Raw genomic sequence first — 25,009 nt, 5'->3', positions numbered from 1 at the left:
CGGAAAAGCCTCAAAAAATATTCTTAAAAAAAAACAAAAAAAAAACGGCAGTCCACAAACCAATGTGTGACGTCACTGATGCTACATCCATTATTTTTACAGTCAATGTAAAAATAAAACTCATTAGATCAAGATAGATCATTAATGTAGTTTTGTAAAGTCAGGGCGTTAGAATGTAAAAGTGCAGTGCAGTGGTTAGTCCAAGGGGGGAGGTTTCCATGGATCATATTAGGTCAATTGTATAATATTACTATTGGTTCAATGGTTTCCTCTGTGGCGAGGGACCAAATCGGGAGACAGTAGGATATCAACAGCAGTAGAGATGAACTGGGTTTAATGGAGCAGATTGATTTGAACATATGTACAATACAAGGAAAAGCAGAAAATAAAAATGCATTTGTTATACAGTAGAGAATCTGTTATACTGGTCATCGTGGCACTTGATTTGTGTCTGTGGGCCACCTGCTGGATACAGTGGGTACATCAGACTACTGCTTGGCACCTGGGAGGGAGGGGTTAGTAATTAACTTTTTTTATATTAATAAACGCCTGTTACTTTCAAGCCATTGCCAAATGAGTTGCTACAAAACTGATTGAGACAGATCAGCTCCACACAACTCTCTCTGGATTTCTCAGTATGGCTATGTTCAGAAGATTGTGCAGTCCGGTGACTTTCCCACGCAGAAATTCGAATGAAGGTAATTACCTCTTTGGAAGAGTCCATCATGTTTTTTTAATCCTCCGTGTCCTCCTTGGCTTCTAGCAACTGCGTGAAGGAGGGCGTGGGGGCCGGGGGTGCGCAGTCAGGGTTACAGTTTTGTTGTCACTACTTAGAATTCATCACGGGGGCGCCCAGATAGCTCAGTTGGTAGAGCGGGTGCCCATATATAAAGGTTTACTCCTCGACGCAGTGGCCCTTTGCTGCATGTCATTCCCCTTCTCTCTCCCCTTTTATTTCTTCAGCTGTCCTGTCAAAAAAATAAAAAAGCCCAGAATTCATCATGGGGGTGGCAGAAACTACGCACTAAGTGCACTTAGAAATTGTGAGGAGACGGTGCCTTTCGTTAGGCCAAATTTCCTGAGCTTATGAGAGATCAGGACTTCAACAGTACACAGGCAGCACTGTAGAGTGCAGCTGGATTTGATGCTACTTCCGCTCAGGAATGTTTGTGAATGCAGCCCTTAGGTATTGGTGGTGGTGGTGTGGGATATTTACATGCTGGTTGTAGAGAGCCAGTATGGGCTGTGGTCCAGGTCTAGCCCCAGTCTATTCCTGCCCTTGTGCTGCAATCCTTGTAATGTAATGCAGCAGAAGCAATCACACTCACTCCATCTGTCAGCCACATGGAAAACATGACAACGTCACAATGGCACAGATGTGGAATAGCTGACAAAACTATATGCACCAACAAAGGCCATCATAAACTCAATGAAGCTTAGAGAACTAGAAAATAAGATATGATGGCATGGTGATGATGTTCTCATCATCAATATATATGTGATTATGAAACATTAAAGTAGCCCTATCATGTGTAATCTCACAGAGGTATCTAAGAGGACATTGTTTGGGTTATAGTGGGTAAAGATATTTGCCAACAGCCACAAATGAGTAGAAATCATCAAGCATCAACTGACTGATAAAAGCCAGTCCTGTACTCTGACTCTGCCGGGGTCAGGGGTCTAAATGTGGACCAGGTTTGTGATTTCTGTGGATCCGCCACCCTACCCAGGAGTTTAATCGTGCATACAGAGGCAACTGCTAACATTCAATTAGTGTCATTCTCTGAAGTTTTGGAATTCTCCGGAAAGTAGTCATGATCTTTCCTGATTACAGTGTTGACAAAGTCTTAGTTTGAAAGTTACAGGTTGGGCCGCTTCTTTTCTGCAGTATTGCCCACCAAATATTTTGGTAATGAAGGTCAAAGAGTGTAATTGTGCAGAGTGAATGCATTCATTTGATTAGGAGAGTACAAATATATACTATATATAAATATTAGTTGAATATCCTTGCCCTAGGAATGAGTGGCTTTCGACTGAATTGTGCTTGAAACCAACTGAGGTGATGTGTGGGGACTGCCTGGCGTCATAAGGCTGCCCTGAGTGGTGGTAAACCCCCAAGCACTTTCAGTGTGTATAATAAAGCGCTATATAAATGTAATGGATTATTATTATTATAACTTGTTGTGAAAATACAAACAGAGAATCTTAAGCTGCTTGTCATGGGGACTTTATAGTAGCCTAGTATAGAAATAAATAGAGAGAATAGAGAGAAATTATAATACTATGAAACACTGTGAATTTTATGTGCACACATTATAGCACAACTCTAAAGTACTAAAGCTGTAGCTATCACAACAATATTTGACATAACACTACATGACATGGCTGAGTACCACACACGCACGCACGCACGCACGCACGCACGCACGCACACACACACACACACACACACACACACACACACACACACACACACACACACACACACACACACACACACACACACACTACAGAGATTCTTGTTTAGGTTATTTTTTGTGAGAGGACATTTAAACAACCACGCCTATTTTATTATATACCTCGACGGTGGAGGAGGGGCAGAATCGAGGGGAGGGGTATCTGATCATGTCAAGTGGTAGTAAAATCAGAGTAAAATAAGTAAAGAAGTATGGCAGTGTGACCTTCAAAATAAAACCACAACGCGTATTTAAAGCACGTGTTCTTCAACATTACTTCTATTTTGAAAGTCATAAGCGGAAGCGCTACTCGTTGCTCGACTATCGAGCTTGGTTGGACTCATCGATAACTGAGGTGGAAAAAGACAGGAAAACAGTGTGTTTATAAGTGAAATTTGTTTTGTAAGCGTCGAGTTGGTTTGTATACGTTTTTTTTCTGTAGGTAAAATGGGGAACTGCCACACCGTTGGACCGAACGAGGCCCTTGTGGTTTCAGGTACGTTAGCGCTTTTTGGACGATGCGTAGCTAGTTAACGTTACTAACGCTTAAGTTAGCTCCTTGGGGTCCTTCCTGGATCGTCGCAAGGCTCGACGAATTGCTAAATGCTTAAGCCTGTAAAACAATGAAAACACTTGACGAACCTGTAATTAACCAATATGTAGACCGTAGCGTTGTGTCACAAACTAACAATACGTAGCTATACTGCGAGCCAAAAATTCGTTAACCATTCGATGTACTGTAATGTTAGCGGTCGATAGGTCCGCACACCATCCCAGAAAGGGAAAAAAATCATGTCCCCTTAAATCTGAAGTGTTTATGTATCTGGGAAAATTTGTCGTCTTTTGGCTTCGTGATATCCGCCATATAGTACTCCTAACGTTTATGCGTTTCTCCTCAGAAATATATCTTGTCTCATAATACATCCACCTGTTTTCTCTGCTTAATCTTCTAAATTGTATTAAGTCTTCGCCGTAAGGCGTGTTCAAGTGTTCTCTCTAGCTAACGATCCATCTGAGGGTAAATTAGATTGGTTGTGGTTCCGCACCTTATTTTTTGTGCAACGTTTTGTTTTGTTATGATAAATCAGCATTTATTGGACTAGCTGTGGGAAAGCTGCTGAGCTAATTAGGATATGTTATGCATATTTTACTTGAACTGTGGTGGTAGGATATGGTGGCTCTCTGACGCAGAACAAATAATTAAATCGCAGGGAAAGAGCTCCTGGATCCGCACACCATCAGCTTATGTTTCTCAGACCTAAAAAAATAAATAAATAAAAAACACACATGACGTTTTTCAATCTCGGGGTCAAAATTGAAAGAGCGTGTCAGTCACCACATAGAGGAACGAACGGAGGTGAGTTGGCGTGAGTTGCACATCCTGATTCAAAGACCGATGAATTCCAGAAATGTCTAAAGAAGAAATGACTCTGTTTTTGAAAGAGGTTGGGTGCCAAAGCACATTCGCCTACTTTTTTGGCCAAAGGCAAAACCTGACACAACGCCTCCTTATCTGCATGTTATGAGTAAAGGCTTTCATTAATTAAGAATAAAACCCTGCATCGAGGAAACTTAAATTGATGAAAGGATTTTTTAATTTATTTTTTAGCTTGTTTTGCTTCTCATTCATTCACATGGAGCTCCTCCTCCCTCCACGGTGGAGTGAATCAGGAATCTCAGCTATGGCGGTGGTAGGCTGGAACCACTGGGGTTATGTGGTGGAGCTCCAAGCATTTCTATAGGTCCTCTCCGCCTGTTACCACTTTAGTTGGCGATGGGTTTTAAATAGTAAAAGCCTGTCTCGCCCACATTCCTTAATTAAATCTGCACTTCTAATCTTTATGAATTAGCCTAGATTATGTTTCGACAGAGCACGTCCAAAAATGTATTTTCATAGACATTCTACCTCTGGTTTAAAGTTTCAAGAACGCAAAAATGAAAAGGAAATATTGAAGATAAGAGTTGATCATGTTGAAAAGCCAATACCATTTTCTCTAAGTACTACAGGTTACATTTTCTCAGCTATTGAATTGTTTTGAGGCAAGGGAAATGTGGCAATATAAAGACTCACAAGACAGACTATAGCTCAGTACGTCATCATTATTAACTCAAGTTGAGAGTATTGCTCAGTTTCCCCAAGTAGTCTGTGTCCTTTTCCTGCGCCGCACATCGTAATGCTACCGTTTCCTGTGGGATATTGTTCAGTTCACACCAGGAAAGTACATTATTTGTATAATGGAAGAAAAAAAAAAATTAAACGCAATAGGCCACTGTGTCAGAGTGAGATTTCTCCTTATAGAGTTGACATTTCATAATATGACCCTAAAATAAATCTTTTAATAGTTAACCTGTTGATGGAAATGTTAAAAGACATCATCATCATCATCACCATCAACAGTGTGTGTGAGATGTGGGTCAATATGCCATGCTATAATGTTTGGTTGTTGAGGGGGATATGTTTCAGTAAAGATAGTCCACCCCCACCCTCCCCCCTGTCTGTCAGTTAACATGTGACAGCTGGGAATGTTAGGTTGGTGTTATGGAAACCCAGATGAAGTTATCAGACTGAGGCCATTGACTGGGACTAATATGTGTTACCCCACACTTATCTTGCATCTGCAAATGTCTCGCATTCCCTAACAAGCTATTGTTCCTATACATTCTACAGGGCTGTGTTGAAAGGATGATGGCACATGACATCAAATTAAAAGATTAAAAGTGTCACCGGATAGCAGAGAGGAAGTGCATGCACCTAGTGTTACTGGAGCAAACGTTGTGGGTGCTGTGGTTGGAAGACAGAGTAGCGCTTGCTTTTATGACTTTCTGAACAACACATGATCCTCTTCCTAAGAAAGCACTTGAATATGAAAACGGGGTCACTGTCTGATAGATCTTTCTCAAATCTCTAAAATCAAACACATGCTCTCTAAAAAGCGGCATATAAACACTGGCGCCCCCCCTGGGGTGTGTACTTTCACCTTTTCTGTAGTCTTTGTATACAAATGACTGTAACTCTGTCAACATGTACAGTATACTCATCAGACAATGAATCAGCCTACAGAAAAGAGGTAATGTCTCTGGTGGACTGGTGTCATCCCCATAATCTCAAACTGAACATCTCTAAAAAGAAGGAGCTGGTGTTGGACTTTCGAACAGAGAGGCTCTCCCGCCACTGACCATAAATGGGAGTAGAGATCGAAAGAGTGGATAACTTCAAGTTTTAGGTACAACAATATCCTCCACTCTGAAATGGGATGACAGCCTGCTCTGAATCATTTTAAAAAGAAGCCCATCAGAGACAACTTTTCTTACGCCAACTCAAAATGTTTGGAGTTTCTGCAATTTTACAGAGCCGCTACATAGAGAGCGCGCTGACTTTTTCTATAGCTGTGGTTTGGAAACTCCGCAGCTTGGCAGAGAAAGCAGCTGTACAAAATTGTACGCACTGCCTCAATAATAATTAATTGTGAAATCACTTCTAGCAGTCAGAGATGTATGTAAACCTGCTAACCCCTCACTGGTCACTCTCCTCTCAGGGAAAGGACTACAATCTATTAAACACTACAACAGCACCTCACGGACACAAAGCACTGACACCTCTATACTGCACTCATGTGTAGGGTGCTCTTGTGCGTGCGTGTGTGTGTAAGTCGTGCTATGAATGCTTAGTTTTTTTTGTGATGAGCACAATGAACCAAATTCCAAATATTGCAATAAAGTCTTGAATCATGTGTGAGTGTGTTAAATAAATTGCACACAGAATATTATCACATTCCACAAAAGTAGTCAGTTAAGGTGTTTTTTAAATTTTTTTTTATTATTGTTAATTAGTGATATTAAATCTGCAATAACTGAGTTTTTTGGCCACTAGCTAGCAGCGGAAACACATTGTGAACACAGCATTGACATATATCACTTTTAAGTTTGAAGTTCTGAACAATCTATATTACATTTCTGGCTTGTTGCATTTGGGCTGGTCACTTTTTTTTTCGACTGTTATATACTGATGCTGCTACAATTTGTTTCTGTGTTGATTTATAACCGTGTGATGTCCATTTCATCTGTGTTGCTAAGGTGGTTGCTGTGGCTCTGATCAGAAGACGTATATTGTGGGAGGCTGGGCTTGGGCCTGGTGGCTCATCTCTGACATCCAGAGGTAAGAGCTCTCTCTCTCTCTCGCTCTGGCTCCAAACCAAAGAAAATGTTCAAATGTCCTTTAAGAGCCATTCAGTCTTAAGGTGCTGGAACACCAAGGAGATTTTTTATTTTTTTATTTTGTGGTGTGTCCAGCGCTGTCGTGCCCCGCCAATTTAACATGTTAACTCTGTCTATTCAACATGTTGAATCGGCGTCGGTGGGAGGGATCACTCTGTTTAACTTAAAGGACAATTCCGGCGCAAAATGAACCTAGGGGTTAATAACACGTGTACCGAGTCAACCTTTCTCTGGGACATGTTTTCATGGTAGTCGAATGTGTATGTAGCTCGAAACAAGCTAGCGCGAACCGCTGATTATCTTAACGCTAGGCATTCGGGGCACTGGTAGAGTAAAAATAAATTGCTATTTCTATACCACTAACAAGGCTCAAAATAGCACCACACTTCCACAGTAGCATAATGAGGGTCCCTACATGTGAACCGACACATTGAGAACTTTGTAAGTGTACCGACAAAGATAGTTTGTAAAGGCATTACCTTGGGGTATACAGGCAATCCCCATCTTGGGAAGACGGTCACAATCAGTCGAACGATGAACGCCATGCCTGAGCTATGTTACTGGTTACTGGTTGCACCGCGTTCGTGGTTCGTCTGACCGTGAATTTTGTTCCCAAGATGGCGATTTAGTGCACAAGAAGTGAAATGTTAGTGAGGAAAGCAAGCAAACGACTCAAGTCAAGAGGGCACACAAAAAAAGGGCGGCTGTAGTCCTTGCGGTGTGATCGAGTGCAACTTTTTGGCCAAGACACAGGCGATGTGAGGAGACACCACAGTCGGCCTTCGCGCCACTAGTTATTTGCCGTCTGCTTGGTGCGTCAAAACCTTTTTGAATGGCACAGTGTGCTCACAGACTTAGACAGTCAGGAAGCATTTAAGAACAGTATTTCTGCAACATGTTCACAGGTCTAAACAATGTTGTCCATCCACATGTTAGAAGTCATGCCTAAAGAGTGAACAGGCTCTTCCACATAACACGCATGGTACACTGGGCCTGAAGTACAATATGCAGAAATATGTCAAAAATATTCTTTTATATGACTGTAAAATCTCACAGTTGTGGCACTGGGATCAAAGTCCCTGATTTAATGTCAATGAAGTAGCTTTTGTTTGCAATGAAACTACAGTCAGGGCTGTCATGTGGCCAGCTTTCGGTGAGACTTTTTCTTTTTTTTTTTTTTTTATATCTCTGAGTAATCACGACTTAAGACTGAATAGCTGCCCCCCAATCTAGCTGTACCATCTGTAAAAGACAGCATACATTAATTCTGATGGACATGAACTAACGTGTGATATCATTCCTTGTTTTTTGGAGCTCCTGGGTTTAGTTTAGATGTATTATTTTTGGGGTTTGCATGCCTCTTTGTTTCTACTTTGCTAACCTGCTTTGCTTTGTCTGTTGTCTATCTTACCCTGTCTAAGCCCTGATGTGTATCCTTCCAGTTACCCATTTCCCATTAAGTGCTGCTCTTTGTCTTTAGTTGCTGGGAGACGTAATGGTAGACCTCGACAATAACATAAAGTTGATGCATGGCTGGATTTATAAATCCCCATTTAGAGACCGGCTGTCCCAGGCATCCTTTCTCGCCTATTTTTATTGTGCATTTTGGTCATGTGCAGTTTGGGCAACATTTCAGATGCTTTCTTGGATGATTAAAAACAGGAGAGAGTAGTGGCCCCTTCATCTAAAATCCCTGTGTGTGTGTATAAGGACAGCAATATTAGAACGGGTGGGGGGAGAGCTTCCCGCTCATGATGCAGTAATCATGTTAACCTCCAGGCCTGTGACTCATTGATCCAATTCTTCTGGAAAGAAGTGGCAGGTGGAGCTGTCTTCTCTTCTATCCGTTGCTGCAGCTTCTCATGTCTTTGACTCAGAAAACCAGTGAATTTAAGTCAGTATTTATTGTAAAAGAACAGCTATGACTGTTCTTTTTTTTTTTTCAGCTCTGAAACATAATCCCACTTAAAGTGCTCATATTATGCTTTTTAACTTTCCCCCTTTCCTTTATTGTGTTATATACTCAGCAAAAAAAGAAACATCCTCTCACTTTCAACAGCTTTTATTTTCAGCCAACTTAACATGCATAAATGAACATAAAAAAACCCCAACTACTAAGAAATAAACTCAACAATATTACACAGACATGTGACTAACAGAAATGGAAAAATGTGTCCCTGAACAAAGAATGGTCAAAAATCAAAAGTCACGGTCAGTATCTGGTGTGGCCCCCAGCTGCATTAAGTACTGCAGTGCATCTCCTCCTCATGGACTGCACCAGGTTTGCCAGTTCTTGTTGTGAGATGTTACCCCACTCTTCTACCAAGGCACCTGCAAGATCCTGGACATTTCTGGGGTGGCATGGTTCTCGCCCTTACCCTCCGATCCAACAGGTCCCACACGTGCTCAATGGGATTGAGATCCGGGCTCTTCGCTGGCCATGGCAGAACACTAACTTTCCTGTCTTGCACAGGACGAGTGGTATGGCTGGGGGCATTAAAATGCTGGAGGGTCGTGTCAGGATGAGCCTGCAGTAAGGGTACCACATGAGGGAGGAGGAGGTCTTCCCTGTAACTTTAGATTTTGACCATCCTTTGTTCAGGGACACATTTTTCCATTTCTGATAGTCACATGTCTGTGTAACATTGTTCAGTTTATTTCTTAGTAGTTGAATTTTTTTATGTTCATACAAAGTTTTACTCATGTTCAGTTGGGTGAAAATAAAAGCAGTTGAAAGTGAGAGGACGTTTCTTTTTTTGCTGAGTTTATATCTTTTTGTGCACGTTATAGGTGTACAACGTGAAAAAGCCCAAAGTCCACCCCAAAGGGACTTACCATCTCCAACAGAAATCACTGTTCACAAACTGCTCCAAACAGCTCTACTGTAGTCCTGCCTTTACTTCAGAGACAAACGTGCGTCACTTTGTAACACATGTTATAATGCTCACCTAGCTGCTAGCGTGGCACGCCCTCATACTCTGCTTCTGATTAGCTAGCAGTCCTTACCTAGCTACTGTGCATGTGTGACTCCCAACAAAGATGGAACAGAAGTGAGATGCCTCACTCTGTAGCTAAAACAGAGAGCTCAACACACAGGGTGAAAAGAGGAGCTGCAGCAATGTGCAGTACAACAAAAATATGGTGTGTTTTTTTTTTATTAAATCACATAAACCTATTCTGGTGCAACCTGAGCATAATATCAGCACTTTAAACAAGACAGTATTGAAGTGGAGGATAACGATTGTTTGTGAGGACATTCTTGCGCAATCTCAATACAAAATGTAATCTTGGAGAGGCGCTTGGCTCAAGAGTCCTTTTCAAAACTGACTTTAGTTTCCATCTATGGATCTTGCTCTTTTTTTTTCCCCAGTTTATTGAAACCTTTATTAACAGACAGAGACAACAGAAGCTGTGTTGTAGTTGTGACGATCCTGGATAGGTGCGAGGTGTCAGCAGCACCGCGTCATACATGAAACAGCCTTCAGCGCTAAAACTGGCAACGCAGGAGGTCCTGTCTTTCACCCCCTCCCTTTTCCCTCTTTCCCATGACCATGGTAACTGACATTCCTAACAGCTGTTGTCCAACTTACTGTTTTGCCTCTGCTATTCCCGCCTGCCTGCCTGCCTGCCTGCCTGCGTAGAATGTCTCTGGAGGTTATGACCATCCTCTGTCGGTGTGAGAATATCGAAACTTCGGAGGGTGTTCCCCTGGATGTGACAGGGGTGGCTCAGGTAATGCATTTCACAAGACCAACAAAAAAAAACCAGTGGCTGGTGCTCGCGACCAAAGGAAGACTCAGGAAAATGGTTCAACTAACGAGCTAACGTTGTCCGTTTGTTTGCTTTTCTCATCTTCATGGCTTTTTTTTCTTCTGCAGTGGAGGGGAGACAGTCAGCTGTCGCTAACTTGGGCTTCGCCAATAAAGCGGAACTCTGAGTCACTTTTGGCAACGGGGTCAATAAATGAAGGCTATCGAAATGGCTAAAAAATAGGATTTGAGGAACCCAATTTTTAAATACAAATTCATTTGAAAACAATTACGGCAAAAATCGAAATCCTACGAAGTTTGAATTGCGGATAGCATTTCATTTTGCCCCGTTGTTAGTGATCTGGAGTCCTTGGGTGAATGGTTTCACTTTGTCCTGTTTTTTTTCCTTGTGTTCTGGCCCCTCCCTTCATTTGCTTTCCCTCCGAACATGTATATTTTTTATTTTATATTTTCCACATTCTTCAACAGGATAACGCTTGAGATTATGACCCTGCAGCCCAAGTGTGATGATGTAGAGACAGCGGAGGGTGTAGCTATTACTGTCACTGGGGTGGCTCAGGTAAATCACCACACTTTTCTGGGAATGCCAGTTCAGACTCTACTAACCCACACACATTCCCCACTCTCCCCCCTCCTGCTTTTCTTTGGCTTCACCCCATAATAACAGCAGAGGTGGTATGTCAAACAGAGAGCTCAAGTTGCACGCACCTGTATTTTTGATAAGGTGCTCTAAGTGATGTGACGCGTTTTTTAGGCTACAACATTTTTTGGAAAGGCAGCTGGCGGATAGTGAGGAGATGTTTGCTTTATGTGACGAAAAATGTTGTAGCCTAAAAAATTAACTTTACTGATAGCGTACGTGGGCGTCTGCATCGTCTTTTCCAAAGGTCTCTGTTTCTGCCCCTTCCCGGCTTCAAAGCAACCCCGCTATTTCAAACTAAAACAAGATCAGCAGCGTTTTCAAATGTCTCCGTTTTAGGGACTCTGAAAGCTCGATGGTGTTTTAAGCCCCCAACGTCTCCTTCCAGGCAGCACCTGGACACACCTTACCTTAACCCTAACCATAACCATTGCCTAATCCTAGTGCCTCCCAGGCAGTGCTGCCTGGAAGGTGACGTTGGGGGCTTAAAACACGATAAACACTCTGAAATGCCGGAATAGTGTGGACTAGGGGTGTAAAATTAAAAAAATAAATTAAATTTTAAGTTTTTTAAAATGGAAACGTTGTTGTGTGGGAGGAGCTTAAGTTAGATGTACATACAATAATGTTGAGTCAGATTGTAGTCAATCTCAGTGTTTGTTTTTTTTCTCCATTGTGTCTGCTATTAAGTTGTTTGATCCTGTTCAGTGCCAACTATAACTATTTTTTTTTTTTTTTTTTAGGTTGACGACTTTAAGTTGTTAAAGAGAAAATCCACCTTAAAATAAAACTCACTAAACATCTACTGTGTGTACACCTTAAAAGTTAGCAGCATCAACAAGACATGGACACTAGATGTGTGTGTGTGTGTGTGTGTGTGTGTGTGTGTGTGTGTGTGTGTGTGTGTGTGTGTGTGTGTGTGTGTGTGTGTGTGTGTGTGTGTGTGTGTGTGTGTGTGTGTGTGTGTGTGTGTGTGTGTGTGTGTGTGTGTGTGTGTGTGTGTGTTTGTGTGTGTGTGTGTGTGTGTGTGTGTGAAAACCATTAGGCAAGATGAAGAAGGGCTCAGTATTACGCTGTTGTGCAGTAACACACAGAGCAAAGCTATCTCCACTGCAAACATTTGGCTCTCTGCTGTTGTCACTCTCTATCACAGTGAATGACACAAGGTAAACACTGTGATTGCATGGGAATAGTCTCCTAATTCATTCAGTAATTAGACAAAGCAAACCTTTCTTTAGCCGCTCACTATAACAGGGTGAATGAAAGAAAGTAAACGCTATACGGTGGGGAATATAATCAAGCATGATATGGCCTGATCCTGTGCAACACATCTATCTAGTGTTGCAGTGGTTCTGTTAATCCCAAAGTTGCTAAAGTACAAAATCTACACTGTAATTATGTGTGGCAGGACTGTCCCTTATAAATCCAGTCTAAGTGTCTTTGAGCAACAAACTGTATCCCTACCTCCCTACCCTTAATAAAAAGGGAAATCTGTTTTTTTTATGGTGGATTTTCTCTTAATAGAATCTGTTACACCATATACCACTATTTTCTGCATTTCTGTTTTCAAACGATATTCTGCTCATATTCATTTCCCCTTTTTTGTCGGCATGCCGGTATTACTTTTTGGGTTTGAAAGAAGATGGCTCATTATCAGTTCTGTATTTTGACCACAGTCATGCCAGTGCTCCTCTCCTCTGTGTTTTTGCTACATGCATGCTGACAATGAGCCCACTGTGTGGAGCTGAACAGCCCCTCACTCTCACACAGTTCACTTCACAGAGAGGCTCATCATGCCACTGTTTGATTGGTCCAGCCTAAACCAAAGCCATTGTGGACCGTGTGTCCCATGACAACAGGAGTAGTGTGTCCTTGTTAAATTAAAGAGACCCATATAGAGGTAGGCCCCCCCAGCAGAAATAATGTAAAGGAAACCAGAGCAGAATGTTAATCTGGGGTATTTTTTTTATTAATGTCAGGTGGATATCAATCGCACTCTTCCATTTCAGTCACAGTTTGCCACGCAACATTCAGTTGAGAGTATTTTTGTCTACTTTGTCAGCCTACTGGTCAGTTATCAGTAAAACAACATCAATTGACAGATCCAACAAATCCATCACCTTAAAAAAAAAAAAAAAAAAAACTATCTTGGAAGTTTAGACGCCATTTGATCACATTTCCTGTACTTGTGCTTTCAGTTTTGTGTCACGAGGGAGCTGTGGGTTTGGAGGAGGCAGGAGGAAGTCCTGAGGGGAATGCGGGGGTTGGAGTAGTAGGTTAGGAGTCAAGTGGTAGAGACTACCATTGCACACTTTATTCCAGTGTCAGCCGCGGCACGGCTCCCCCTGCTGTCTGTCTGAGCTGGCCTGAGTGTGGTTGTGTGGCTGGCTTGCAGCCTTTTCTGTTTTCAGACTGGTTTCCTTGGAATGACGTCTATCTTCCCTGACTTTGTGTTGCCCTCATTCCCGGTTATGAGTGCATGCCGCAAAACAAAACCATGTGCAGACCTCTCGCCTAAGGACCCAGCTCACTCTCTCTTTTCTTACAGCTCCTGTGGAGTACAATATCACCCAAAACCCTTTTGATATCCTGACTGTATAAGTGACCTCTCTTACTATGAATGACTGCCCTTCTGTTTATCTTATAAACCTCAGGTCATTGCCATTGATTGTCCTTTTGTTTCATTTTATTGTATAATTATCCCCAGCTGTAAATTATCCCGTTCATTGTTTTTTTTTTTACCTTGTAACAGGAGCATACAGTTGATTGCTGGCACTGCATTACCATGAAGCTACTTTAGATGTTGGGATTTTCTTCCGTGTTATTATCACGCGAAGCAGAACTTCATTAACAGGGGATATACAGTATCCTTGTGTATCATGAAGTTTTGTAGTGGAGTTTTAATTATAAGTACGTGCTTTGCTTGTCATCATAAGCCCAAAGGGAACAGGTTTGAAGTCAAATTGTCTGCGTCTTCTGCTATTGATCACAGGTGTAAAGCATATAATGGCTGATTTTTGACCGTAGTTTGACGTGAAGGCCATGGATCAGTCTGCACTTCTAAAGTCCAGGCACACATACAGTGTGGCTACGGTCACTATGTTATGATAAATGATGCTCCGTACATGCACAGCTAGTATGGTGTATTGAAATATAACAACGAAGAAGCGTTTGAAATTTTGCACATGTAGTTTTGGCTTTTGAGAACACAAACACTTGAACATGAACTGTTAATTTATCATAAAAAATCTGCCCATATATAGAATGTGCTCGATGTCAGTATTGGCCAATATGTTCCAAACCCTCAAAAATACATGATTATGCGGCATGTTTTCTTAAGAAATGTGATACAATATGCGGGATATTTATGCAATTTTATGTGATGAAATTGCGGGAACTTGCAAAAACTGCAGTTTGATGAAAAAGAGGGAAAAAAAGTGATTCCCCCAACACCCTGCTTTTTGATGATGTTCACTTCGCATAATTATGTAACTTCATAACGTTCCCATGGCAACAGGGGGAAATGGCTGCTCTTTTGTGAAGTAAACGCAACATTTTTCAACTTTCTGCTAAGATATATGTGACTTTTTTGCAACGAAAATGCGGGGATTATGAAATCATGCAAGCACCGCATTGAAATCGGCAATTTATGCGGCGAAAGTGCGGCGTATTTGAAAAAATGCGGCCTCTGCATAAATATGCAGACTTTGGCTGATTATGCATTGAATTATGCGATCGCATAATCACGTTTTTCTGGAGGGACTGGTATGCGGCCTTGCATCCCCCAGGCTGTGTTTATAGTCCTATTTTTCCGTATAACTAAGAATTGAAGCAGTTCATCACTACACAGACAAATCAATAGCAATGATGCAGGACTATAAGTTTGATGTACCCAAAAGAATTACATTGCAGACCTTGCAAGTTTTTTCTTGAGTTAAATTTTTCTTGTGTTCATTTCCCATTCTAAATGTTATGCTTTTATTTTGGACTTGTTTTCTATGCATTCCTGATGGTGTAAATGTGACAACAGTGATGCGTGGCAACTGAAAAGACAGAAAATGATTGTCGGCTGATGCCACAAAAGCTAGTGTGTGTGTCATGTTTTCATGGTTACCACACCCACCTGTGTGCCTGTGTTTGTATTTGTTCCCGTGTTTGTGGATGTGTGTTCAGCTGACGATCTTTGTCCACATTGGCACCAGGTGAAGGTGATGACAGAGAATGAACTGCTGGGTTACGCCTGCGAGCAGTTCCTGGGGAAGTCAGTCGTGGAGATCAAGAGTGTCATCCTGCAGACCCTTGAGGGTCACCTGCGCGCCATCCTTGGTGGGTGGTCTCTCCAAACTGCATTGTCACCGTTTCTTTTTAGTATTTCCAACCAGTGTGTACAGTCCATGTCGTTTGGCTTATATTCTAGGAAAGTAGAGAAGGAGAGTGATTAGGGGAGACAGAATGATAGCTCCAACAGATCCTTTTTTACTTATCTTTTCTTACATTAACTTTTTATTTAATTTTTTATTATAGAAACCTCTTTGAATCAAAACGCGTAGCAAGATAAGCCACCAGTGAAAGACATGAACCCAACATGACCATTCTTTGGTACCAGAAGATTGTAAATGGCTGTAATTATCATGATGCTGGTTTCTTCTAAATGTAGATACATTTTATGGCTATTGTATTATTATTTCACGAGTTGAAGTCTGTTTTGCTCAGGATGAGATAAGAATCTCCCAATGATTTGGACTGAGTCACAAGTGTGAAGTAGTTTTACCGGACATGTTTTTGTGCATTAAAATGTGCCAGCTTAGTTGCTGACTCGGCTCGCCCCAGTTTAATTTCCATGCTGGTAAAATGTGTTTGACTTAAACGCACAACGCGTGTCAGCAGATCAGTGTGATATTATAGAGCAGCTATCCGCATGCACAACAGCACAATGATCAAACAAGAACGAGTAAAAGGTCAGTTTGATCAAAGTGAGCAGAATGAGACCGACTGACACTAAAGACAGAATATATTGAACAAATTGAGCAGGTGTAGAGGGTAACAATGAGCATGTATATATCTGATAATGTCACAGATAATCTTCCATTGTGTCTCTTGACATGTTGCCCATCTTTGTCAGTGTGTCCGACTTTAGTTAAATAACGTCCGTAGAAGTTACAGTGTGAAAGGCAAGGCACTAACCAGCGCTACCTTCCTTTCAGGCACCCTAACCGTTGAGCAGATTTACCAAGACCGAGACCGATTTGCCACTCTGGTGCGAGAGGTGGCATCACCGGACGTCGGCCGCATGGGCATCGAGATCCTCAGCTTCACCATCAAGGTGTGAGACATCAAGTTGACTTCATTCCGCACTCATCTTTTGAACATCTGTTTTCTAAATTAGAAATTAGAATAATTGAATTACTTGCCATTAGGGTTGGGCAATATATTGATATTATATCGATATATGAGGCTAAATATCATCTTAAATTTTGGATATCGTAAGATCTTGATATGACACAAGTGTTGTCTTTTCCTGGTTTTAAAGGCTGCATTACAGTAGAGTGATGTCATTTTCTGAACACACCAGACTGTTCTAACTGTTCTATTATTTGCCTTTACCCACATAGTTATATTAAATCAACATAACTGATGATTATTTATCACAAATCTCATAGATATTTGGTCAAAAATATCAGGATATTTGACATACCTTTTTTTTTATATTAATGTATCCCTCTGACAGGATGTATATGATAAAGTGGAGTACCTGAGCTCACTGGGCAAAACGCAGACCGCTGCAGTACAGAGGGATGCAGACATCGGAGTGGCAGAGGCAGAGAGAGACGCTGGCATCAGGGTAAGAGGAGCTTCAAGAGGAAATTAAAACTTCAAAAGAGCAACTGAAAAAAGCATCCGTTCTCTTGATTGTCAATAGCTGTCACCTTAGGAAACCAACAAACTGCTCCTAATCTATCCCCCTGTCGTTATCCTCTGCACATCGTCTTTTACAGGAAGCTGAGTGTAAGAGAGAAATGATGGATGTTAAGTTCTTAGCTGACACAAAAATGGCTGACTCCAAACGAGAGCTGGAAATGCAGAAAGCTTCCTTTAATCAGGAAGTGAACACAAAGGTATTCCGTTTGTATGGTTTAGATTGCATTTTGAGCAGAATATTGTCAACGGTGGAAGATGAGAGTGAAGTATTTACTTTAAAAACTACCTGCCTCTCTAGAAAGCAGAGGCTCAGCTGGCGTACGAGCTGCAGGCGGCCAAAGAGCAGCAGAAGATCTGCCTGGAGGAGATCGAGATCGAGGTGGTGCAGAGGAAGAAGCAGATCACTATTGAGGAGAAGGAGATCGACCGCACTGAGAAGGAGCTGGTGGCCACCGTGAAGAGGCCGGCCGAGGCCGAAGCCTACAGGATGCAGCAGCTGGCTGAGGGTCAGAAGTGAGTGGCTCCCACGCACATCCCCCTTCAGTGCACAGTGCAAACATTCTCTAATCACCGTTTAAGTCTTAATGGGCCCTATTTTAACGATCTGAAACGCAAGTATGAAACGCCAAACGCTAGTAGCTTTGTGGGCGGATCTCTGGGGCTGTTGCTATTATACCGGCAGGATAAATGAGTCTTGCGCCCGACGCAAATCTTAAATGGGTTGGTCTGAAGTAGCTAGGTGTGGTTTGGGCGTAACGTGAAAATAACCAATCAGAGCGTCATCTCACATTCCCTTTAAGAGCGACGTATTGTTCGGGCGCGCCGATTGCTATTATGGCGGGTGGATTTGCCGCGCCGCGCCCGCCGCCGGAGCTGTCCGGGATGCGGCAAAGCAATAAATGCCCGTCTTGGCCGAAAGTGGCGATGTTGCTGCGGCCTCGGCTCCTCAAGTCTGGAAAAGGATTGCTGCAGCCAAGGAGCTTGGACCTCCAAACGCACCACCTGCACCTGTTGCGCCCTTCCTCCTCCCCAACTCCATCTCCGTCCACCCGGCTCCACCAGGGGCGCGTCGCCGCATTACTCCAGATTCACCAGATTCCGCCGGAGTGTCCAATCCCACCGTAGTTCAACATCACGTCTCCTTAAGTCCTCTAATATTTCCTCATTTATGTCATCAACACATCCATGATTCATGGAAATGTGTAAAACACAACAAGCCACAAAGAATGCTGCGACTTTTTGAAGACTGTACTGTAAAGTGCCTCCTGACCTATCCAAACACCTGAAGCGCATTTTCAGTAATATTTTTCTTTTGTAATTATGTATGGTTTTCAAAAATGGGAACTGCTGTAGATGAGAGAAGTGTATGCGCGTTGTGCACACGCTACATTATGGCCAAGCATTCGTCCCTAAAATAGCATCTGAATAACGCGCTACTGACTTTAGACTAGCGCCACTGACTTTAGACCAGGTTTTTCCTGGTCAGTGGCGGAATTGTTTTCTGAAACTGCAAAATAGGACCACGTAACGCTTGCGCCGGAACACGCCTCCTCTTTTCGCTGAACCGCCCCCGGGAGCGCAAATACATTCCCTAATTTACCGACGTGCGTCTGTGGAGGGAAAAGTCCGCTGTGCGTCGGGTGCAAAATAGGAATGATACATGCGTCTGTGTACAAAGGCAATTGCGCGGAGTGCAAGATAGGGCCCAATGTCTCCATACTGAGGGCTCATTTCACTTGTTTCCATTTTGCAAATATTCATTCATTCAAGTGTCACTGTCCTTTTTATTTTAAGTTGTCTACATTTATATTACCACAATTCCTGAAACGGCAACTATGCGGCAACAACCAATACTGGATATAATGTTACTTAACATCCCCTGTGTCATAATTCAAGATGCCTACTCATCTGGAGACCCTGTTTGGATTGAATGATGCACTAAAATGGAAATGAGTCCCATAAAGCTACATGTGTATGTGCATGCATGTGTGTAGGAGCTCAGCCCAGACACAGGACCCAGACAGGGGAGAGGCTGCAGTGTGATGATACATAATACAGTTTTAGGCCCAGGGCCCGTTTTTTAATACAGCGTTTCGGTACCCATCCATAAATAAAATTTAAGATTTTCCTTACTCATTGCATTTCAGGCAGTCTTTTGCAATGCGTTTGTTATCCTTGTAACATTATGGCCTATTGACAATACACGTCCAGCCATATACTAGGTTTTGACCTAGTCTTGTTTAAGTTAATAATGTTGTATTATGCTGTTAAAGTTTATTTACATCAGCACAATAAACACAGTAAAGCGGGCTAAACTCTATTTTCAATTTACAACCTGCTTTTTTTTTTTTTACCTGGAAATCAAGCTTAAATAATCAAAAATGATTTGTAGAACAGTACATGACTGATTGCTAATGACAGTAAACACTAAACAGTCCTTTTGATGCTTCTCTACCCCAACCCCAGGATAAAGACGGTGCTGACGGCGCAGGCGGCGGCCGACAAAATCCGCCTGATCGGTGAGGCGGAGGCCTCGTCCATTAAAGCGGTGGGGAAGGCCGAGGCTGAGAAGATGAGGCTGAAAGCTGAGGCCTACCAGCAGTACGGCGAGGCTGCCAAGACAGCTCTGGTCCTGGAGGCTCTGCCCTTGGTCTGTGCTATTCATTTATACACCACTGGTTTTAAAAGCATTCACCGACATTTGGGAAGTTTGGTTTATTGGTCTGATTACCCCAATGTCTTCACCGCTAGAGGGTTGGCGCTAGCTTTTTTTCTGAGCCCACTAGATGGCGCTCTCTGTTCAACAAAGGGTTGAAAACACACTGAATTGCCATTCCTTTAACCTTTTTCTTTGAACAGAGAGCGCCATCTAGTGAGCTCAGAAAATAAAGAAAATGGTTCACGGAGCTTCATTTGGCCATCACTAGTTGGCATTTCTATTTTATTATCCGCAAACTAGTCTTCACCATCACATAAGTCTATTATAAATCAACCGCGTTAAAACATAGCGCATGTGTCGAAGAGAAACAATCTGCCATTGTCAATACCTCCAAAGAGGGCCTTTTCTTATGTTTCTTTAACACGCCCGGCAGGTTTACATGTGGCTCTTTAAAAATGAACCAATCCTCCTCAACGTGGTGTTTGTTAAAGGTCTCATGACATGGTGCTCTTTGGAGGCTTTTATATAGACCTTAGTGGTCCCCTAATACTGTATCTGAAGTCTCTTTTACATAGACCTTAGTGGCCCCCCACTACTGTATCTGAAGTCTCTTTTATATAGGCCTTAGTGGTCCCCTAATACTGTATCTGAAGTCTCTTTTATATAGGCCTTAGTGGTCCCCTAATACTGTATCTGAAGTCTCTTTTATATAGGCCTTAGTGGTCCCCTAATACTGTATCTGAAGTCTCTTTTATATAGACCTTAGTGGTCCCCTAATACTGTATCTGAAGTCTCTTTTATATAGGCCTTAGTGGTCCCCTAATACTGTATCTGAAGTCTCTTTTATATAGGCCTTAGTGGTCCCCTATTTTTTTTTTTTTTTTTTTTTTGTTTTTATATGTATGTTTGAAAGCCATGGTGTCTCTCTCTCTCATGGGTGGGCCAAATTCTCTGGGGGGCAAAGCAGAGAAAGGGGAGGTAACCTTGCTCCTTATGACCTCATAAGGAGAAGATTCCAGATCGGCCCATCTGAGCTTTCATTTTCTCAAAGGCAGAGCAGGATACCCAGGGCTCGCTTTACACCTGACACCATTTCTAGCCACTGGGGGACCATAGGCAGGCTGGGGGAACGCATATTATGTTAAAAAACCTCATGAAGTGAAATTGTCATGCCATGGGACCTTTTTAAAGCATCCATACACTAGTCAGGGACAGATGATTTTGGTGCCAATATTTTAGTCACATCTTGGTAAGGAGAACAAAGGGACAAAACCCCCAAGAAGTGGCCAACAGAATATTTCAATTAGGACAGACTTGCAACTGACTGTTGCAAATATGCAAAGGTTTATGTGTGCATATGCATAATATGAAATGGACAGAGTCTTTGGAGATTAGACTCTATCGTTATAAAAAATAATTTTAAAGGGGTAGAGAAGCCAAGGCATATCCCCGATGGAGTCTAGACTGGTGCGGTGGTGGTGAAGGAGCCCCGAAGACCGCACCGAAGGAGCCGACAGGAGCGGTCTGCCGGAGGAGGACCCCAGGGTGCCGTGGGTGGCGAAGACTGGAGGAGGAAGGGGAGGAGGAGGGTTGCACGCTTTGCCTGAAATGACAGCTGACCGCAGCAGGGAGAGAAACAGATTTCAAAGCAGGGATGCAATGCTGTGATTGGCTCGTGAAATTCATGGCCAATTCTGGTTGGTTTAACTGAAAAGTGAACGCCTCGATCAGTTTTAGGAAGAGAGAGGTGGATGAAGTATAGAAGTCTTCCTGAAAGAATTGACGCTGAGCTTCATATGGAATATGTTCATGTCAATAAACCTGTCCGGTAAAGACGGTACGGGGAGTGTTTTTGTCAGCGAACTAACAAACCAATGCTGCCTTGTGTTTGATCAGATTGCCAGTAAGGTGGCTGCACCCCTGTCCCGGACCGGCGAGATCGTCATGCTGAGTGGAGACGGCAGCCGCGTGTCTGGAGAGGTGAACCGTCTATTAGCTGAACTCCCGTGTCCGTCAACGCCCTCACCGGGGTGGATCTGACTAAGGTGAGAGTGGCACCGTTCTCCACAGGAGTTCATATTTTTCATCACACGCACTGTAAGCTTGCATGCTTGGCTCATGATTGTGTTTGAACTTCATGGACCAAAAAAAAAAAATAGAACACAAAGCAGCTCATAATACTGTTGTTGATCCATGTATCTGCTAGAAATGAGATTTTCAGTGGAATAAAACATTTACGTGAGATGACCAGAGGGCATTTAATTTAGGCACAAACACCCACCGACGCTCCAAGATTCTCCATCTTGCCAGGCTGTAGTTCCATGCTGTTAGTTTGTTAATCATTCACGTCTTTGGGGATTTTTCTAACAAAATAGCAATGCATAGCAGTTTGGGAGCAGCCTGGGAAGCCACATGGAGAATTTTGCCACCCACACATGAACAAGGTTTAATATTTCTGACTAAAAACTGAAAGTCTTATTGTGTAAATAGAAAACTGTTTGCCAACACGGTCACCTATAACAATATCCATGTATTTCTATGTAGTTTGTTCAGCTGCCCTCAAGTGCCTAAACATCTCAATGAATGCTTTAGGAGCTTTAAGAGGAAGCGGGAACAATGCATTGTAATTGGCTAGTTTTCTAATTTTCTTTTGTAAAACCATTTTTTTTTTTTTCATCACACTCACACATAAGTGGCCATAATTTGATTTATATATTCTCCCAAAACGTCTTGTCTTGTCATGATGGGCATTGAAGGTGTAATTCAACGGTTTGGCTGCTATGTCAAATTGGCTTAATATTTCATATTTGCATATTTCATTCCAAAGTGGAATATTGCTGTGATGGAGAAATATGATCTACAGCTGTAGTTTCTGAATGTGTGACCGTAGTGTAAGCTAGGCCCTTACATGTATTACTCTCTGTTAAAACCAGCTAATGCTCCTGCCCTCTGATCCCACAGATCCCTCTGCTCCAGAGGATGGTCGGCACACAGTGCCAAGCAACCGTCTGATGAACCAGGCCAGAGACTCTAAATCCTTCAACATTTATCTGCCTCAAGCATGAAAATAGTTTTTTCAGCCTCTGGCCCCTTATGCGACTGCCTTTGACCAGAAACACTTGACACCAAACAAGAGTTTTTTTTTTTTTTATATTTTTAAGAGGTTTTTAATTTTCTAAGGGAAAAACAAGCTGGGGCCTTATTTCTAAAGGACCAGACTATATGTATCTTCTGATGGATTTAGTTTTAGACACATTGAATCCTCATCACACTGCACTAGTTAGCCAGGATTATATGCTGCCATCCTGTCCAATCAGAGTTGGTCCACTTTGAATCTGGTGGTGTTAAAATTTATTTTAGAAGGAAAAACACCTCAGTCTTCAATAGTTGGAGCTGGAAAGAGTACAAAAAATTAAGGCCAATTCTGAATATTGTTCTCTGCTCCAGAGCTGTTAAAGGGTCTGCCTCAAATTTGGGGTGCACCACTTCCCTGTCAGGTGTTCTGGCCTTTATTCACCTTGGGGGCAGAGTGTCCAGCCTCTGCCTCTTCACCCTCAAACAGAGCCCAGTTAGTGAAGTAACTTGCAGTAGACTGAGCCCGGTGTGAAATGGGCAGCTTTTATTTCCTCATTGCTTTTAAAACTCTTTATACATTTTTTTTTTTATAGATGAATTAACTCTAACTCAGAGAACATTTTATGGATTACCAAACTTAAGGCTGACCAGATCTTAACCCACTGTGATTGTAAAAGTTCCACTATATTACAATATCAGTAACATTTGAATCACTTGTATGATAATTCTTACCTCGCGGTATACTGTCATGTTGCCTATCTTCTCGTTCTGATGTGCAGTGCCTGTTTACCACTCAAGTGCCCAAACCTTAGGACGGTCGTTTTGGCTTTAGTTGGATTTATGTCAGTATATCACTGTGTTTATAGATGGATGATTTTTTTTAGTATTGTTCCCTGTTCTCATAACCTCTGCTTATACTAACAACGGTGTTTACGCTTCACTTTTGTCGCGTGCACAGGCAGATATAAAACGCTAAGCAAACGCATAACCCAAAGCCATACTCGGAGGAGATTAGCCTTAAAAGATACCCTGAATATTTCTTTATTACTCGAGTAGCACGTGGTAGACGGTCAGGGTCTGAGCTTTGATTCATTTTGGTTCCTCCTCCTGAGATGAACTGTTATATTCCTCCTCATATGCAGATGTGGTAACGTGTTTCTGGGATATCGTTTTGTAATGTTCACTTTTGCAGACTGTATACACATTTTGTAAATTTAAAGAGTCACCCCTCACCTCTGCGGGTTGAAAGTTGCCACTGTGTTGCTTATCTGACCACACTCAATCTGTGATGACAAAGCAAGTTTAGTGTTCCAATCAGTCGGCCCGTACTTCGTTAAGTTGGAAGATAAGAGTGTGATCATGTTGTAAACACTGAGCGTGGTGTTTGTGTGAGGGCTCCTAAGTTTGGTAGATTTAATGTCGAGCTGTTGGACCAATGACTTTTTCTGCTGCAGCATGTAAATCAAAGAGAAGGATACTCTCTTCTTTTTTTGTTATTTGTTGCTCTTGTTGATTTAGGTTACTCTAATTTATACACGTTGACTGTTACAATCATTTAAGCGTTGAAAGCCAGATGACAAATGTCCATAGTGATGGTTTATGTTGCATCATCACTTGTGGCAAGAAGTGAGTGTAGTGAGCAAGACCCAGTGTTGAAACAAGTTTCAACCTCCAGATGGCAGTATCAGCACATAGATCCAACCCATGTTGAGTTAGTGAATGAGCCACATCATCCAACCATCATGTCACATCATGAATTATCATTAACCACTTACAGAATATGTGAACTTAAAGGTGCAGTAGGTAAGACTTAAATAAAACTAACTTTCTGTCATATTTGCTGAAGCTGACCCTATGTTCCAGTAGAACTACATGAAGCAGGTCATTTAGAAAAAAATCCGGCTCCTCTGGCACCACCTCCAGCCTGTAGTGCGATTTGCAAAAATCCACCGCTCCCTGTTCAGATGCACCAATCAGGCGGGCAGTGTCTAACTATGTGTCAATCACTGCTCATGTACATGCATTCATTCTCCCTTGTGGGGGGAGGGGCTTAGGAGACCGTTTGGGGCTTTAGCAGAAAGGGGGGAGGGACTGAGAAGTTGTTGATGTTCAGATTTTTTTGGGCTAAGTCCTGGATCTTCCCAATCCTACCTACAGCACCTTTTTAAATGTTTTAGTTTTATTTTGCCACGGACTGTTACAAAGTTATCCTAGTCACACCATTGTCTTTATTTTCTGTGAATAAACACAAGGCTTGAGGCTTGTTTTGGTCTGA

At 42.3% G+C, this 25,009-nt stretch overlaps 1 protein-coding gene across 2 annotated transcripts; it reads left to right on the top strand.

The window, feature by feature from the left end:
• Positions 1-2,760: 2,760 nt before the first annotated feature.
• LOC120543974 (flotillin-2a-like) lies at positions 2,761-23,346 on the top strand. Of its 2 annotated transcripts, none has more exons than XM_039777428.1 (11): positions 2,761-2,952; positions 6,531-6,612; positions 10,313-10,403; positions 15,284-15,407; positions 16,286-16,404; positions 16,810-16,923; positions 17,078-17,197; positions 17,299-17,513; positions 19,467-19,650; positions 21,556-21,704; positions 22,621-23,346. In XM_039777428.1, the coding sequence occupies exons 1-10, from the start codon at positions 2,904-2,906 to the stop codon at positions 21,697-21,699; spliced, it is 1,242 nt and encodes a 413-aa protein (XP_039633362.1). In that variant the 5' UTR covers positions 2,761-2,903; the 3' UTR covers positions 21,700-21,704; positions 22,621-23,346. The 2 variants fall into 2 exon arrangements, with proteins under 2 accessions (XP_039633362.1, XP_039633361.1); XM_039777427.1 differs by lacking the exon at positions 10,313-10,403 and adding an exon at positions 10,910-11,000 and having other exon boundaries at positions 2,904-2,952.
• The last annotated feature ends 1,663 nt before the right edge of the window (positions 23,347-25,009 follow it).

Source organism: Perca fluviatilis, chromosome 16 (genome assembly GCF_010015445.1).
Source record: "Perca fluviatilis chromosome 16, GENO_Pfluv_1.0, whole genome shotgun sequence".
Lineage (NCBI taxonomy): Eukaryota > Metazoa > Chordata > Actinopteri > Perciformes > Percidae > Perca > Perca fluviatilis.
The sequence above is the reverse complement of the archived record's forward strand: the minus strand, read 5'-3'. Positions and strand labels throughout refer to the sequence as shown.